This window comes from Mustela putorius, unplaced genomic scaffold, assembly GCF_011764305.1.
Source record: "Mustela putorius furo isolate JIRA1106 unplaced genomic scaffold, ASM1176430v1.1 tig00003845_pilon_pilon_pilon, whole genome shotgun sequence".
Lineage (NCBI taxonomy): Eukaryota > Metazoa > Chordata > Mammalia > Carnivora > Mustelidae > Mustela > Mustela putorius.
The window spans coordinates 83,568,550-83,586,801 of record NW_025421998.1 but is presented as its reverse complement, the minus strand read 5'-3'; the positions used below and the strand labels follow the sequence as shown (position 1 = coordinate 83,586,801).

The window sequence follows — 18,252 nt, the reverse complement described above, 5'->3', positions numbered from 1 at the left end:
ACCCATTGAGCCACCCAGGCGCCCCTAAGTCAGTGGTTCTTAACTGGAGGTAAAGGGGCAAAAGGGGGTGATTTTGCCTCTCAGGGGATATTTGTGTCTGGAAACATTTTGGTTCTCACAGCTGAGGCAGTGCTGGTGCCACTGGCATCTGATGGGTAGCAACCAGGAGTGCTGTTAAGCGTCCTACAATGCTCAAGACAGCCGCACGCCCTCCCCCAGCAAAGAATTGCCTGATCCAACGTATCACTAGTGTTGAGAGGGAGAAATCCTGGTCTAAATCTCTCTGACAATCTTCTGTAAAGCCTTCGTATACTATCACTTTCCCAAACTAATAAAGTGACTTTAACCCCGAAAAGGGCACTGTGTATGTCAAATGTACTCAAAATTTCTCCCGTTTTTGTATCATTACCCTCCACCTTTACCCCATGCCCCATTCTCAAAATCTTCCTGCTCCCTACTCCATGGCTTCGCTGACTCTGAAAGTCTGTTGTCTCCTGCGTCAGTACCAATAAGACCCTATACTTGGGTAAGGCTCTATCTGGCCTGAGTTGTCGCCACCCTTCCCACCCCTGAGTGCTGGGCACCAGCCCCATCTTACCTAGGGCTGAGTTGCTCCTAGCTTGGGCCCCTGGGCCCTCTATCTGAGGTTGGGTAGAATAAGGTGGGAAGGGACTGTTTGGAAAGGTTTCAGGATGGACCTAGGAGAGGCCATGTCTAGCTCAGGATTCAAGGGACATAGATGTTAGTCCTAAGGTGTGGCCTTTTGGAGTTTCAGATGGAAAGCCATGCTCCTGCCCTGCTCCTCTAACATGGAGGAATCGAACCCAGACTCTTTCTCTGTGGCCCTGGATAGCAGCCCAAACCTCTGCTCAGCTTTCAGACGCCCCAGCTCCTACCTTTTGCTGGGCTCCTGGGACATTTCTCCTTGCATAGCTCAGCAGGCAGGCAGCCTAGGATTGGAGGGGAGTTTGTGTGCGGAATTGAAGGCTTCCTCTTCTGGGGCATCCTTCCTTCCAGGGGACCCACCTTCCATCTCCAGCTACTCTGGAGTTCCAGACTCTGTCCTCTGACTCTTGGGTGGGGGGGGAAGTTTGGGATTTTCCACTGGAGTTTCCACCGTCCCCTGCCCCTTTAGACTGGGAAGTGCCCTCAGTAAATAATCCATTTGCACGTAGATGGTCCCCTTCATTCAATCAAGGGTTGGGTCCTTTCCCTTGCTGCCCTGCCTTGGGGTACTTGATCGCGCTTTCCAGGAGTCGTTTTTCATATTTTGTTTATAATTTTTCCCTGTGGGGGGATTCATGGGATACAAACAACGGTGCCAACAGGGGCCACTTTTCACTTTCCATTGTATCTATAAAGTGCATCGCTTTTATCTCTGGGCTCAGGGACGCTGAGGGGGGGCAGGGGACACATTTACAGGACTAAGGGCAGAGCTGGCCTCGCTGGGGCAAGCTGCACCGGCCAGGTTTTGAGTCCGGCTGTGAGAGCTGAGCAGGACTGGAGACCAGACACGGTGGTGACTTGGGCACTGCCGAGTTCAAGGTGGGGGGCCAGCGAGCCAACCAACCTCAGCCTGGCTGGGAGTGGGGGTTTCTGAGCAGAAAACCTCCCTGCGTAGACTCCACATTAAGAAACAGCGGCAGCATTGTCCCGTTGCCCCTGTACTGATCTGTGAAGGCCCTTCACTGAGGTGCTCCCACCCGGGGTGCTCCCCATTCCCTGGCCCTTCTGTGGCCCAAGGTTGCTTCCCAGGCTGGCTGTGAGCCCAAGATCTCTGGAGGGGCAGTCTCAGGGGGCATCCTCAGGGGTCACCTTCCACAAGGGAGCAGAAGGGAGCAGAAACGTATAGGGATATAGTCACGCCAGAAGCCAAACGGAAAGGCGGACCCTCAATAGTTCCATTGAAAGGACACACAGAAAGCGGACACATCTCTGCTAAATATGGGTCAGCACGCATTTAGCACTCAGCTGCCGTGAGCCCACTCCTGTTCATTCCAGCAGCCAGCACTGCCTGTTGATTCTGAGTCCAGTATTTTATCCTCCCCAGAACACACAATCGGCTTTGGGGCCACAAAAGGTTTATCGTGGGGGCTTGCACATCTCTAATCTCAAACTTCATCCTTAGGAGGCTTAGGGTCAGTACTGATCATTCAGGGAGCCCGAAAGGGGCTTTGGAGGCGGGGGAAGTGGTGGTGGGACGGTAATCTATAAGAGGAATCAGAGAGGGTGGGGGACATCCCGTGAGTAAGATGTCAGGGGAGGAGGAGTTTTATCTGTTCAAGAACATCTCCTTGGTGGGGCCATGGGATGGGCCTCAGTACCACATTGCCCCGGTCTGGGCCTTCCGCCTCCAGGCAGTCTTCATGGGCTTTGTCTTCTTTGCAGGGACACCACTCAATGCCACGGTGCTGGTGGCCACCCTCCGCTACAAAAAATTGCGACAGCCACTCAACTATATTCTGGTCAATGTGTCCCTGGGGGGTTTCATCTACTGCATCTCTGTGTCCAGCGTCTTCATCGCCAGCTGTCACGGATACTTCATCTTTGGGCCCCTTATTTGTGCTTTGGAGGCCTTCCTGGGAACTATAGCAGGTACTGGCAGGGAAGGAGACTTGGGGGAGACAAAGAATTGCTTCAGGATTGGAAGCAGGGGCCAGAATGTTGGGTTTGAGTGGGCCCCTAAAAGAGGAGCCAGGGAAAAAGGGAGTTTGGTGTTCTTTATCATTGGGGTACAAAGCAGCCGGGACTAGAAGTTTAACCAAGTCCCAAACTCCACACCAACCATCAGTCCAATACCTTCTTTACCCCTTCTTGCTCCACCATCTGTAAGTCACGCTGCTTGCCAGGCTGGGTGGGGCTGTCTACCCCAATTACTCTCACGTTTCACTACAGGTCTGGTGACAGGCTGGTCACTGGCCTTCCTGGCCTTTGAGCGCTACCTGGTCATCTGTAAGCCCTTCGGCAACTTCCGCTTCAGCTCCAAGCACGCACTGATGGTGGTCCTGGCTACCTGGACCATTGGTATCGGCGTCTCCATCCCGCCCTTCTTTGGCTGGAGCCGGTGAGGGTGTAGGGCAATGGTGCTGAGCTAGGAGCTCAGGTTGGTGTGGGTGGAGAGAGTTGGGTATGACCTTAGTCTTTGACCTTTTAAAAATTTATTTCTTTTAGAGAGAGGGCGAGGGTCGGGGAGGGTCAGAGGGAGAGGGAGTCTTACGCAGACTCTGCCCTCAATGTGGCACACGATGTGGGGCTCAGTCTCATGACCCTGAGACCCAGCCAAAACCAAGGGTCAGAGGCTTAACTGTGCCACCCAGGCGCCCCTAACTTCCACTTTTAAAGAGCTGGTGGAGTAGGTGAGGCTGTGGGAGGCAAGTGCTAACGTTCACCCTGCAGTTGGAATTGCTATAGCCTCAGCTGGTAAGGGCAGAAACTGCCCCTGCAGGGAGTCCTGGAGTATCCTCTAAGTGGAGAGCACAGTCCAGAATCTCAGCTCCCACTCCACTCATTCTTGTGGTGAGCCCTGCAGTGGGTAAGTGCTTGTCCGGTGGGTGAGTGCTTGGTCCCTTGCAGGTACATCCCTGAGGGCCTGCAGTGCTCCTGCGGCCCCGACTGGTACACTGTGGGCACCAAATACCGCAGCGAGTACTACACCTGGTTCCTCTTTATCTTCTGCTTCATTGTGCCTCTCTCCCTCATCTGCTTCTCCTACTCACAGCTGCTGGGAGCCCTCCGAGCCGTGAGTGATTTTTGTGAGGTTCGGGAGGGGGGCAGTCATGGGGCTCCAAATGAGCGGGAAGAGTGGGTAAGGGCTTTAGAACAGGAGACCTCTGGAAACGTCCACAGCCAGGTAGAGGGGATATCTAAAAGCAGTGAAGAAAGTGGGGGCAGGGAGTATGATGGAATGGTGGGAAGAGTAGGGCTCAAATGTGTGGTAAGAGATTCGTGTGATCCCTTCCTAAGTCACAGACCAGAGAGCCGTCTCCACTCGCCTTCCTCAGGGAAGGAGAGCAAGAGGCACTAGGCCAGAAGCTGGGACAGAAGAGCGGCCATTGGAGGGGACGCCCCCCTGGTAGGAAAGGGTGGAGATGTGGGAGTTGAGGGCCAGGGAGAAGAGAATATTCCTCTGTGCTCTGCCCAGGTTGCAGCCCAGCAACAGGAGTCTGCTTCAACCCAGAAGGCCGAGCGGGAGGTGAGCCGGATGGTGGTGGTGATGGTGGGGTCCTTTTGTTTCTGTTACACGCCCTATGCTGCAATGGCCATGTACTTGATCAACAACCGGAACCACGGGGTGGACCTACGGCTGGTCACCATTCCTGCCTTCTTCTCCAAGAGTGCTTGTGTCTACAACCCCATCATCTATTGCTTCATGAATAAGCAGGTAAAGCTCTCTATTTACACTCCTATGAAACCCCGTTGGTAAGACCTGGTTCTTTTCTAACAACTTTTGATTCAGAGCACCTTAGACTCCACTCAAAAGGTTCTGAGGGTTGAACAAGGGAAGCCCTTGGTAAGCACAGGGCGATGGGTGCGGTTACTGAGATAAGGTAACAGAATCCAGAGAAAACATAACTTGAGCCATAAAAATCAGTTTGCTCTGAGGGGCAGGATGTGAAGCGAAAGGAGTTTTTCTGAAAAACTAATAGATTAATCATTCTCCTAAATTCCTAGTCCCTCCATTTCAGAAGCTCTAAATCCTTTCCCTTCCAACTGCCAGCTTGCACGATTGTATGCAAAAGCACAGGAATCCAACACATTCATAAATCTCTAATACAGCTCATCACCTGAAGGTACCAAGTGGCCTCCTAATCCAAATTCTGTATCTGAGCTAATAAAAACCCAAACTTAGATGAATCTAAGAGAGTTCTTCTCTTATGGGGCAAACTCCCTGCTTTGAGAATGAATAGCTATTTTGTTTCCTCAGTCCACAAAGACGGATTCAAAACTTCTGGATGGGAACAAAACTGGCAATTCCTTCCAATTGGGAGCACCCCCTAATAATGGTGGGGTGGGTGGGCAGGCCTACTCTGGCCTTGCTTTTGAGTATTTTGATGAGGCAAGTGCTGCTTGGCGGTTTCCTGACAGCGAAGCCTCTGAGCCAAAATATGTAGGAATTATTAATGTAGACCCAGGAATAGCTCTAAGGATTAGGCATTTGTATTCAAAACCACCTGAGGAGAGGACACCTGGCTGGCTCATTCAGGTAAGCGTCTGCCTTTGGCTCGGGTCAGGATCTCTGGGTCCTGGGATAGAGCCCCGTGTCAGGCTTCATGCTCAGCATGGAGTCTGTTTTTCTCTTTCTCTGTCCCCCTCCCTCCACTCATTCTTTAATAAATAAAATGTTTAAAAGGAAAACCAACCAACCATGTGAGGAGATCCTGGGTATAAGCACGAGGCTTTGGGAATACAAACCAAGAGATCTCTTTGTCCCCCGTATTTCTTGATGTACTTCCTCTGTACTGGTCACAAGGGGCTAGCTCCAATTCCGCCCTTTCCTTCCAGTTCCGAGCCTGCATCATGGAGATGGTGTGTGGGAAGCCCATGACAGACGATTCTGAAATGTCCAGCTCCCAGAAAACAGAAGTCTCTTCTGTCTCTCCCAGTCAAGTTGGCCCCAACTAAGGAGCCATACTGGCTTACCTGCAGCAATTAGGATTTTACATTTAGAGAAATTTCTTCTCTCTCTCTCAAAAACCAAACTAACAGATGCAGAATAAGATGGGAAGGGAATAGTGGGAATTCAGGGACTCAACTTTCCATTTTCCTACTGCTCCTTTCCTACCTACAAAGCTATTGTTCCAACTGGGTCTTCTTCAGGTCACTCCAAAGGCCATGTCAACAATCCTCAATTTCTACTCCTAAGTGGCATCATTCATAACACTTGGAGAACTGATTAAGTATGAGGCCACGATAAAGGAGTATGGATTTTTCAGTGTATGGATAAGCCACTAGGGAAATTCAAATCAAAACCACATTGAGATATCACCTTACACCAGCTGGAATGGCCAAAATTAACAGGATAAGAAATAACAAGTGTTGGAGAGGAAGTAGAGAAAGGGGAATCCTCTTACACGGTTGGTGGGAATGCAAGTTGGTGCACCCACTTTGGAAAACAGTGTGGAGATTTCTTCAGAAATTAAAAATAGAGTTACTCTATGACCCTGCAATTACCCCAAAGATACAGATATAGTGAAAAGAAGGGCCATCTGTACCCCAATGTTCATAGCAGCAATGGCCAACTGTGGAAAAAACCAAGATGCCCTTCAACAGACAAATGGATAAAGAAGATGTGGTCATTATATACAATGGAATATTATGCCTCCATCAGAAAGGATGAATACTTAACTTTTTGTATCAACGTGGACAGGACTGGAAGAGATTATGCTGAGTGAAGTAAGTCGAGCAGAGAGTCAATTACATGTTTCACTTACTTGTGGAGCACAGGGAATAACATGGAGGACATTAGACATTAGGAGAAGGAAAGGAAAAGTGAAATTGGGATAAACCAGAGGGGGAGATGAAGCATGAGAGACTGCAGACTCTGAAAAATAAACTGAGGGTTTTGGTGGGGGGTGGGGTGGGTATTAAGGAGGGCACATATTGTATGGAACACTGGGTGTGCTGCATAAACAATGTTGGAATGCTGAAAAATATAAAATAAAATTAAGTTGTTAAAAAAATAAACTTATCTTTTTTGTAATTTTTTTTTTCCTTATTGGGGGATCTGTTCTGAGATGATACATTTGGAATTAGAACAAACTTAAACACCCTAGAAATGGGAGATATAAAGAAAAAACCAAAACCTTGAGTAGGCCCCAAATATAAGTTTGAAAGACCGTCTTTATGCCACCACAGCCAATAACCCACTAGTTCTGGCAGGGACAGCCATATACGGAAGCTCCTGAGCCAGCATGAATTATTCGAGCTCCTCCCACCGAATTTGGCTAAACGTACACATCTGTCTTAAGCTGCATTATTTAGTAAAGTTAACAGTTAATTCCCTTCATGTTCTCAAAATGTCTATGTACCTCTTAATATCATCTATAAACTATAAACCAAAATGTTCAAAAAACTTGATACTTGATGCTTCCCTTCTGAACCCCTTGAAAAGGAGCCTTGTTGAAATAAAAGTCAAGATAAATGCTGTGTGTGCGTTCAGGAACGGCTTGTGTTTGGTATCAGGTAATTCTGTAATGAGCAGCTGGACTCCCCTCCAGTCATACAGCCTGAGGAAAGCAAAGAAGGGAAAGAAGGGGTCCAGCTGCAGTGAGGAAGATGCCAGAGAATTTCAGAAATAAAAAAGGAATAGCTAATCTGGGAGAAGGCAGACCTTCTCTGGGATGGGGAGGAAGCATGGTAGAACTTCTAGACCTCCTTTTCTTGACAGTTTATAGCACCCATCTTTCTAAGCAAGGATTCCATTTCTTAAGAGAATAAAGGACATACTCATACCCCACCATGAATGTAAACAGTTTTATTTAGAAACAGATAGGTACCTGTTTGCATTATAGAATATAAAACTTGGTTTACACTCTATAAAAAATAATCAGTATCCAAATTTAAGAGAGCTAGCATTCACAGAACACACAATGTGGGTGTGTAGCTACTGTTCACCAGCCTCAGGCTTGACTGAAACCAAAAAGATAATCCGGGGTCATCAGAGGTTAGCGTATGCTTGCTGCTGAGCACCCAGTATCCAGAACTTGCCATTTCAGCATATGAAGGTTTGCTTTCTAAGTGCATAACTTTAACATCAGGCCTGGGTTCTCTGTACCTAGTGAGCTGCAAGGCCCTCCTGCCCCTCCATTCATGATGTGCCCTCTCTAATCCTGGGTTGATGTTATCATCTTTGATCTTCTGAATGATAAAAATGGGGAATCTGGAGAGCAGAGAATTTACATTCCCCTATACTGGGGTTAAAAAGAGTGTATCCACTCTCAAGAGCTCAATGCAAAGGCCAGGATCAAATTACGTTATAGTCTGGCTTTTAACCAGGCCAAGTAGTCCACTTCAACATGATCATGGAAGACCAAAGGATACACCTAGGTTCAGATTATAATAATCACCCAGCACCACCTGAATGTATTATCCAGAAAGATATATGAAATAATAAAGGTTAGATATACATATATTTATCTTAGTAACCTGAGGGCTAAAAAGGTTTGGAATACAATAATTCTTCTCAAAAGAGGTCCATCTGTAAGAAAAGGACCAAAAAAGACAGAGTTCGTGTTACATAAACTATGGGTAAAGGTGAGTTGGGAACAGAAGGCGGCTTCTTCAGCTCTTTCTACAACGTCCCTCTCTTTGACAAGAATTGGCAACCTGCTGATCCACGATAAACTTTTCTGGGGGCAGCGCAGAGAGGGGGCAATGGGTCAAAGGCAAGAAAGTTGAGCTACAGTCCTCAAACCAAAGAGTCCTCTTGTAGGCCCTCTCATCTTTGAGTCTGAGTTCAAGCTCTTCAGCTGACACAGAAATAGGCCTGGTAGTAAGTGGTTAGCATTCTGAGGTATGAGGATCCCTGGTAAATTCAGCAGCATGTGGTTTTTGGAAACCAGCCCACAAGATAAGAACACTGCAACCAAGCTCCTAACTAATACTGCTATTTAACCACTGTCTGAAAGAGAAAGGGAAGAGAAGGAAAAAAAAAATCCCCAATACATTGGGAGGTTGTAAGCTTCATATAAGGTGGCCCAAATAAACTCTTTATTTCATCTCAGGGTTTCTCAAGAAAACCCTCATTTGGTGATCATTTCTCTCATTAAAGGCACTTTCAATGAAATGACATAATTGAAAAGGAGTACATTTTAACTGTAGTGAAAGCAAGATTAATTCCTAGGAACACCTGGGGAAAAAGGAGCTAAACGGGGCACTTACAGTGATTCAATAGGCAAGACAGTCTTGAGCACTTCAACAGATGCACACCCTAAAGAAAGTGTGTGCCCTAAAAACACTTGTACTTTTCCCTTAGTTTTCCAGCTGTTTCTATGTATAGCTCTGTAAAGAGATCACACTCACTTGATTGATTTTCAAGACACTGGCCCTAACTCTTCCCACACAGCTGTGCCTGGCAAAATTAGCGAACAGCTAGTCCTACTGGGAAGAAAAACACTGAACGAAATCAAGTTGAGCCAAGCTTTCTGACAGCACAGGGATCTGTCCTCGCCCAGATAATGCCACAATCAATTGCTGGACTGAGAGCAACTGAATGGAATATGTGGCCCCTACTACTTACGAAACACTTTTCAATAAGCAAGATGAAGTGTTGTCTCTCTAAATAAAATAGTGGGGTGTATTTTTTCCCTTTTCTTTCTCCTAAATATCTCTTATTGATCTCAGGCTTAAAAAATTAGTTAAGTCAGAATTACAAAAATTATATGGCAAGGGTTGAGAAAGAGTGAAGGGCTATCGTCTGCCTACAGCGTGAGTTGAGGATGTTGATCCTTCATATCATACTCCCAACCAGAGAACAGATACAAAAATAAACACACCATGTTATACATAATACAAAGTGTAAATCTACAAACACAAGTGTACTAATTAGAGTTGTTCCTCAGAAGCACAGTTCCCTCCGGTACCTCGAAGAGGAGGAGGAATGGGGACGGGATGGTTTTCATTACACCTTTTCAGGTCTTAAAGTTTGTAATAACAGTCTCAGTAGCGCAAACAATTTCATGTGAAACCAGAGGCTGTAAAAATAAATTACTTTGGAAGAAATGTGGATTCCTCTGTCTGCAGCTCAGAACTCATCATGTCGTACTAAGGCCTCACCAAAATCTGTGGCCTGGCTGCCCACAAACAAATCATACTTGTCAACAATCTCCTCCTTGGTAAGCTTGCCGTCCTGAAATTAGAGAGAAGAGTAAATTGAGGAAAAAACGATTTCCCATTCCCAATTTAGCAACACCACTATAAAACAAAACGGGGTTAGTCAGGATTTAAGATTCAAATTCCTACTAAATTAATGTGAACTCAACCTTCACCCCCAAGCCTCCACAACATACAAAGAGGGAAGAAAATAGCAATTAACACATTTTTCTTATCAAGAACGTTAAAAGTGGAAGGGTGGAAATAACATAGCTCAGTAACTTAATGCATCCAGCAAAATGTGGGCCATCTCCTATGTATAGGTAAGAGACAGGAAGAACTGGGGAAAATACTTTAAAGTGAATCCAGTCATTGCCTAACAGGAACAATAAAATCTGCTAACGTCCGCACGAAGTTTTCACCCCTGCTATGCCTTAGCCAGCAACAGATTCCAGACACAACCCCTAACAAAGGCTCAGACACTCAGCTCAAAAATTATCTAGGCCAGATTCACAAGGGATAACCTTGGGAGTTTCCTTTTCTCACATATCTCGAGACACAGCACCTGGCTACTGAAGTGACTGCAGCAAGAACTCAAAACAGACTGTCCCTTAAAACGGCTCAGATGATAAGACACCGCATTTGAAAGCAAAGACTGGCCTAGACTGGAGAATGTTCAGAATACAAAACCCTCCATCTTTAGATCGATTTTCAGCCTACTCTAGGCAGAGCATTCAATTGTTGAAAAGGTGACGGCTTAGTGAGACTACCACTCTTTTTATGAAACAAATGCCTCAGATAAATGATCAAGAAAACTTTTAACAAGCTCCAGATAAATGCTGATTTATAACCTACTACAAAGAACTTAATTTTAAAAAATGTATTTAAGAAGGAAATGACCAACTCTGAGCATGCAAATGAACCTGTAATAGGTAAAAGCACAAAGGAAATAACAGAGGGGAAAAAAGCAGAGAACATTTCTTGGGGATCTGAAGATGACAGATGATGCACACTGGACATACACTACATACAGAGGTTCTATCCTGAAGCCAAATGCCTCCAATGGTGTGAACACTACTGGGCATAGGGATTTTTTTTTTTTTTTTTTTAAAAGATCTCATTTATTTGACAGAGATCACAAGTAGGCAGAGAGGCAGGCAGATAGAGAGTGAGAGAAGGAAGCAGGCTCCCCGCTGAGCAGAGAGCCCAATGTGGGACTCGATCCCAGGACCCTGAGATCATGACCTGAGCCGAAGGCAGCGGCTTAACCCACTGAGCCACCCAGGCGCCCATGGGCATAGGGATTTCTAAAATGAGATCACCTAGCTAGCACTGCCCTATTAATTTTCAATTGTCGACTTAGTATTTGTAGCAGACTTAGACCAATTAAGACCTTACATGCTCTATGTACCTCAATAGGAATGTTTTAGGCAATTCCCTAGAAACAGACTTCGATCACTACCAGGTTGTTTGGGCCTAGCCAGACTTACCTTGTTCTGGTCGGATTCATAGACTAGGTGCCTGGCTTCTGCCTCTGCATGATCATAGTCTGAGGGGAGAATCCAGTCTTTGGTCTCTTCCTTGTCCATCTTCCCATCACGGTTCTTATCTCGAAACTCAACAAACTGTTCTCTTTCTGTCTTTACCCACTCCGGCTCATCAGCATTTCCATCATGGCTGTACATGTCACCTGCACACACATGTACATAATACAAAAGGTAAGTTTGTCTTTTTCTCAAGACTGCCACATGGTAATCTGGCTTAACTCTTCTTGCTCATCCATCTGCCTGGAACCTAGTAGCAATTACAAAGGTATTTTAGGTCAGAGAAAGCAAGGCATTTTCCTGAGGCTTACTCAATGACCTTATAACAAGAATATTTCCAACTGCTTAATATACTTAATAGCCAAAATATGGAAAGAGCCCAGATGTCCACCAACAGATAAATGGGTAAGATATGGTAAAGTCATACACTGGAATATTACTCAGCCAGCAAAAAGAATGAAATCTTGCCATTTCCAACAACTACAGAGTATTACGCTAAGCAAAATAACTCAAGAGAAAGACAAATACCGTATGATTTCACTCATATGTGGAATTTAAGATACAGAACAGATTAACATAAGGCAGGGGAAGGAAAAATAAGATAAAAACAGAGAAGTAGGCAAACCATAAGAGACTTTTAACTATAGGGAACTGAGGATGGGGGACAGGATAATGGGGAGATGGCCCTCGACACAAAGAGCACCGGGTGTTATATGCAACTAATGAATTGCATAAATTCTGCCCCTGAAACTAATAATACACTATATGTTAACTAAACTGAATTAAAATTAAAAAAAAAAAAAGAAGAATGTTTCTAGTAGCTGATTGTAATAGGAGTGCAAAGAGAATCCTTAGCCCTCAAGAAATGCAGAAATAAAGGGCAATGACTAGCGTCCAGAAAGATAAAGATTAACTTTTAAAAGATAGCTGTTCCCTACATTCCATTTCCACCCAAGGTAGCTAGCTAAACGTACTGCTACTAGAAAGGTGCTATTTTAAATTCTAAAGAAAACTTTAGAAGTGTATGCTAGAAACCCAAACCAATTACTAAGTACTTTTAAAAATGTATCTCTAAAAATGATGGCTATATATATGCTATAATGTCCATGATCACATTTCAAAAAATGAACTTTGGGGACTATTGAATACTCAGTCCAAATGTGACTTTCCTAATTATCTTCTGAAGTTGGTTTGTTCAGAGGCACCTGCAAAGCTCAGTTGGTCAACCATCTGACTCTTGCTTTCGGCTCAGGTCATGATCTCAGGGGTGTGGGATCAAGACCAGAGTCAGGTTCTGTGTGGGGCATGAAGCCTGCTTAGGATTCTCTATCTCCTCTCCTCCTACCAGCCCCACCCCACAACTAAAATAAATAAATAAACAAATAAAGTTGGTTTGTTCAAATTACTTATATGAACACTATAGGCAAGAAGTTGCTATGGTACTTGAATTTTACTAGATTTATATAAGAGTTAAGGTACTTTAAAATTCAGTATTATAGCCGAGAGAGATTCTTCACAATTGTTTAAATGTCTACTTAGGGGCGCCTGGGTGGCTCGATTGGTTAAGTGTCTGCCTTCGGCTCACATCATGATCTCAGGGTCCTGGGACTGAGCCCAAAGTCAGTCTACCTGCTCAGCAGGGAGTCAGCTTTTCCCTCTGCCTCTCCGTACCCCCACCCCCACTTGCTCCCTCAAATAAATAAATAAAATCTTTTTTAAAAAAATATGAACTTCTACTTAAATACTGTAGATGCCAACTTTAAAATGTGTAAGGGAATACTGTTTGGCAAAATTCTTTCAGAATTATGTGAGTGAAGAGGTCTGAAGACTACTGAGTTTACTACATCGAAGTAAGTGTATGTGCACTGCATACAAGATATGGGAACACACCTAATATATGTCTAGCAGTTCTAAGGAAAGGTAGCTATTTAGTTGTGATAAAGCTAATTCATACATTGAAACCCACAAAATAGAGGTGGCTCAGGTAGCATGGCCCACACCACCGATTTGAACCCAAGTTAGCCTGCGCTTAGGGGAAATACCACCCTGCAAGGAAATTTAACATATGCAATCACAATTCTCCAATTGCACAATTGCAGCTTACCTGACCCTAGAAAACAGGAACTGCCAGCCCTACAAGGAAATCCCTAGCCTTCTAGCCAATCATATCTGTTTCTGTTACTACTTCTAATGCTTTATAAAACTCACTTTTGCCCAAAATCCCTTGGGGAAAGTGCTCCACTGCTTGTTAGGCATTGCACTCCCCAATCCGTGGACTATTTTACCTTGAATAAAGGATGAACTTGTTACTAAACTATATTATTGTCATCTGGTATTGCTGTCTTTCTGAATTTGAGGGCTAAGAGTAGACCTTTTTTTAAAACAAAACAAAACAAAAAGAAGGAATAACTCAAAGTAGGACTTCCTAGTTCTTTATCTATGTTACAGCACATTCAGAAAATGTTTTTGTATGAGCTGCTGGACTAGCTCTCCTGCGGGCCAAGAAAAACTTTCACAGTACACCTATGAGGAAATTCTGAATTAGAGATGGAATAAACGTGTACTTAAGAGAGGTACTTTTGAGGGGCGCCTGGGTGGCTCAGTGGGTTAAGCCGCTGCCTTCGGCTCAGGTCATGATCTCAGGGTCCTGGGATCGAGTCCCGCATCGGGCTCTCTGCTCAGCGGGGAGCCTGCTTCCTCCTCTCTCTCTCTCTCTCTGCCTGCCTCTCTGCCTACTTGTGATCTCTGTCTGTCAAATAAAATAAATAAAATCTTAAAAAAAAAAAAAAAAAAAGAGAGGGTACTTTTGAATAAACAAATGAATGAAAAAAACCCATACTTTTATATATTTTTATTTTTTTCAGAGATTTTATTTATTTGAGAGAGCAAGCGAGAAGCAAGCAAGGCAACAGAGGGAGAGGGACAAGCAGATTCCACGCTGAGCGCACAGTCTAATGAGGGGCTAATTTCATGACCCTGACCTGAGATCACTACCTGAGCCAAAATCAAGAGTCTTGATGCTTGAGCCCCTAGGCACTCTTTGAAAGACATACTATTAACAGTATTTTAAATACTATATATATAAAAAAAAAATACAGGGGTGCCTGGGTGGCTCAGTGGGTTAAAGCCTCTGCCTTCAGCTCAGGTCATGATCCCATGGTCCTGGGATCAAGCCCTGCGTCGGGCTCTCTGCTCAGCAGGGAGCCTGCTTCCCTTCCTCTCTCTCTGCCTGTTGTTCTGCCTACTTGTGATCTCTCTTTCTCTGTCAAATAAATAATCTTTAAAAAAAAAAACACCATAATTTAAGTACATTTTAAAGCTAAATAAGATGACAATAATATTGAATTTTCTATTTAAGAAAGAGTTAATCCTTTTAAAATATAATCTCAAAAAAATTTTGAGATTATGTAAAAAAAATTTTTAGAGATACATAACCCAATGCTTACAGATGAGATGAGATGATAACTGGTATTTACTTCAAAAGAATTAAAATTAAAAAAGTGTGTGGGGGGGAATAGTTGAAGATTTAAAAGGACTGGCCATGGGCTGATGGCTGTTAGGGCTGGGCATAGGTACACAGGGGTTCATTATACTATTCTAATTTTATGTGTTTGCAATGTTCTATAACAAATTTATTTTTCATTTTTTAAAAAAAATTGTATTTACTTATTTGACAGAGTGAACAAGCAGGCGGAGCGGAGAGGGGGAAGCAGCTTCCTGCTGAGCAAAGAATCTGACATGGAGTTCAAACCCAGGACTCGGGGATCACAACCCAAGCCAAAGGCAGACGCCTAACCAACTGAGCCACCCAGGTGCCTCTATAACAAATTTAAAGACTAAAAATACTCAACAGTGTAACTCCAGGGACGACTTATTAATGCTAAATATGAGAGACAATGACCGTCTGGTTTATGATCTCTTTCCTCAACAGGGTAGAAACTAGCACAATCCCCAGAAACTGGGAGACACTGCGGGGGAGACTTTCAGGTTCACAAAGCCCTGCATCCTCAGTGTAAATGTTTACATTAGTTGATCATTTACAAAAGAAAGTAACAAACATACATACACACAGTTGATAGTTTTAATAGTTTCAAAATACAATTCCTCTGCCCTTGGACCTGTATGATAGAGATGTAGAAAGAAGTATCTATCTCCTTCTTTGACCTCAGTGCTTGATAAATGATGGTACTTAACAGTTATAAACCTTAATTCCTCTCCTCTGGAGGGTCAAATGAGTTCCTCAGTTTTAGCAATGGTGATAAAATGGCAAAAGACAAGAACGAAAGATAAAATAATTAAATATTTAAAGGCCGAAATACTCAACTTTGAAACAGGCTCAGTAAGTGCACCCAGACATTTATTTCCGCTGTGCTGATGAACTCCATTAAAAATAACCATTTTGGTGTTTAAAAAAAAAAAAAAAAAAATTTATCTTCTACTGCTCATCTCTCTTTTCTAAAAAACTCAAAACACATCAGTGAGTCTTTGAAGAAAAGAAGGGTAAATATTCAGGGAGTAATTTAAGTAAATAACCTTATATATAAATCTGAGAAAAGAAATAACTTGTTTAATTCAAAGGACATGTTTGAAAATAAAGGAGACAGAAGACCTAGACAGAAAACACAACAGAAAATCATGAAAAGGAACAAAGAAAGGATCTAAGAGAAATCAGCAACTCGTGGTCATTTATTTACTCACGGATCTTTTTAAGATTTTATTTATTTATTTGACAGAGAGAGATCACAAGTAGGCAAAGAGAGAGAGAGAGAGAGAGGAAGAAGCAGGCTCCCTGCTGAGCAGAGAGCCCGATGCAGGACTCAATCCCAGGACCCCAAAATCACGACCCAAGCCAAATGCAAAGGCCCAACCCGCTGAGCCACCCAGGCACCCCACCAACCTCTTTTATTCTATTCCCTACCTTCCTCTCTTGGGTTTCCTAATGCCAGCCTAGGCTCCCTGCAACTCTTTACTGTCAATTACATAGGCATCTGGGATGCACTGTATCACTGCTATCCAATATGGTAGCCGCTGGCCACACGGGGTTATCATGAACTTGAAATGTGGCTGGTCTGAACTGAAATGTGCTGCAAGTATAAAATATGCTTTTGAACACAGAATAAAAAAAATCCTAACTTTATATTGGTAACACATAGAAAGTATAGTATTTTCGAATATTAGGTTAAATAAAATATATTATTGAAAATAATGTTTTAAAGAAACTTGACGTGGCTATTAAAAAAGTAAAAATACGTATGTGCCTCACATTTACATTTTGACTGGACAGTGCTGCTTCAGATGCTTTATCACAACCCATTATTCCTCATGCTCATCTGGCCTTAATGACACGCTAAGGGTTGACCCATGGGATAAATTATTTCTATGCACTAACGCACTTCCACAGAGCTTCTCAGCTTCTCCTAGGAAAAACAGTAAAAACAGACTTACCAATATACTCTTCAAGATCTATGAAACCATCAGCATTCTTATCTATATCCTCCATTGTTTCCTAGACAGAAGAGGAGACAAAATAAGTATCTGGATGAGATTTAGGCAATAACTTATCATTCATTAAAGCATAAACATATATGTTTATGTGTGGGTATGGTTAGACCACAGGAAACTGCCATTTCCCAGCTAAAAAATGGTAAAACATCACTTATTTTTTATGCTTCAACCCAAAATAACTATGAATCTTCTTGGGAAACACTGGTACCGTTTAAAAATGACTATCCCACTAAGCCCATGATGATGTGGAATAGCCCGAGTCATGCTGAAGTCATTCTAACAGGAGATGTGACCAGTATGTCTATAACTATAGTCTATATTTTATGTTTATAAAACTATAAAGTCTGTAGTTTGTTTTATTGGTAACTGCCTTCTGTGAGAATTCTTCAATATTACTGTTATTAGTGTCTGATCACTGGTTATGGGACATTTTTAAAAACAGGATATTTGGTTGCTGGGGGTAGGGGGTAGAGAGAGGGTGGTGGGGTTATGGACATTCAGGAAGGTATGTGCTATGAAGTGTGTAAACCTGGCGATTCACAGACCTGTACTCCTGGGGCTAATAATACATTATGTGTTAATTAAAAAACAAACAAACAAAAAACCCCAGGATTTTCTTGGGGCACTGGCTGACTCAGTCAGTACTGCATGTGATTCTTGATCTCAGGGTGGTGAGTTCAAGCCTGACACTGGGGCTTAGAGCTTGCTTAAAAATAAATGCAAGTCATTCTTTCAGATACAGAGTAAAGAATAAAGAGGAAAAACAGTATAAGCAACAAAAAGAGGAACTGGGTTTCCGTTGAGAATCACTACTCTCCACCAACCTGTACTACTATATCTTTCATGTAGTCATACTCCTCAGGGTGCAGGAAAGCTGTGAATTCCTCCTTTGTGGCAATGAGGTCTCCATCCTTATCTGCCATTTTAAATCTCCGCTCATCTCTAACCATCATCTGTTTATAGTTAAATCCATCATCAGGGTCTGGATCATCTAGAAAACAAAACGTTTAGGTCAAATCATAAGACTGCCACAAAACATGAAAATGTGTGGACTGAGGAATCAATTTACAAGAAAGATAAATCAAGCAATGAAGAAATAACCCGACTACACAGGTAAAATTGTAACAGTATGAAAGCATTCAGTTTTGGTAGTCAAAGTCAGGTGCAAATTGAATGTAAATGTTTGCCATTCCAATGGAACCCTGGTTCCTTGGCTATGTAACCTACTATGTGACACTTTGCTACTTTTGGTGTTAAGGTTACTAGAAGGTTCAAGCTTTCTGGTTATATCTGAGAGACAGTGGTTCTAAAGTCATACTATTTCAGTTTCAATCCTAAACTACCACCTTCTAGCTGTGTGACTGTGGGCAAGTAACTAAAGTGTGCTTCAATC

General features: G+C 43.4%; 2 protein-coding genes across 3 annotated transcripts in view; one reads left to right on the top strand and one right to left on the bottom strand.

The window, feature by feature from the left end:
- The first annotated feature begins 2,249 nt into the window (after positions 1 to 2,249).
- Positions 2,250 to 6,025, top strand: OPN1SW (opsin 1, short wave sensitive). Its single transcript, XM_004741814.3, has 5 exons — positions 2,250 to 2,595; positions 2,896 to 3,064; positions 3,574 to 3,739; positions 4,142 to 4,381; positions 5,503 to 6,025. The coding sequence occupies exons 1-5, from the start codon at positions 2,253 to 2,255 to the stop codon at positions 5,620 to 5,622; spliced, it is 1,038 nt and encodes a 345-aa protein (XP_004741871.2). The 5' UTR covers positions 2,250 to 2,252; the 3' UTR covers positions 5,623 to 6,025.
- A 1,434-nt stretch (positions 6,026 to 7,459) lies between these two features.
- CALU (calumenin) overlaps positions 7,460 to 18,252 on the bottom strand; it is a 30,310-nt gene continuing 19,517 nt past the window's right edge. For both annotated transcript variants that reach the window (XM_004741815.3, XM_004741816.3), the window contains exons 4-7: positions 17,684 to 17,850; positions 16,800 to 16,860; positions 11,301 to 11,500; positions 7,460 to 9,847 (exon numbers count right to left, since the gene is read on the bottom strand). In XM_004741815.3, coding sequence (XP_004741872.1) covers positions 9,743 to 9,847; positions 11,301 to 11,500; positions 16,800 to 16,860; positions 17,684 to 17,850 — 533 coding nt within the window. In that variant the 3' untranslated portion in view covers positions 7,460 to 9,742. The remainder of the gene's footprint in view (positions 9,848 to 11,300; positions 11,501 to 16,799; positions 16,861 to 17,683; positions 17,851 to 18,252) is intronic.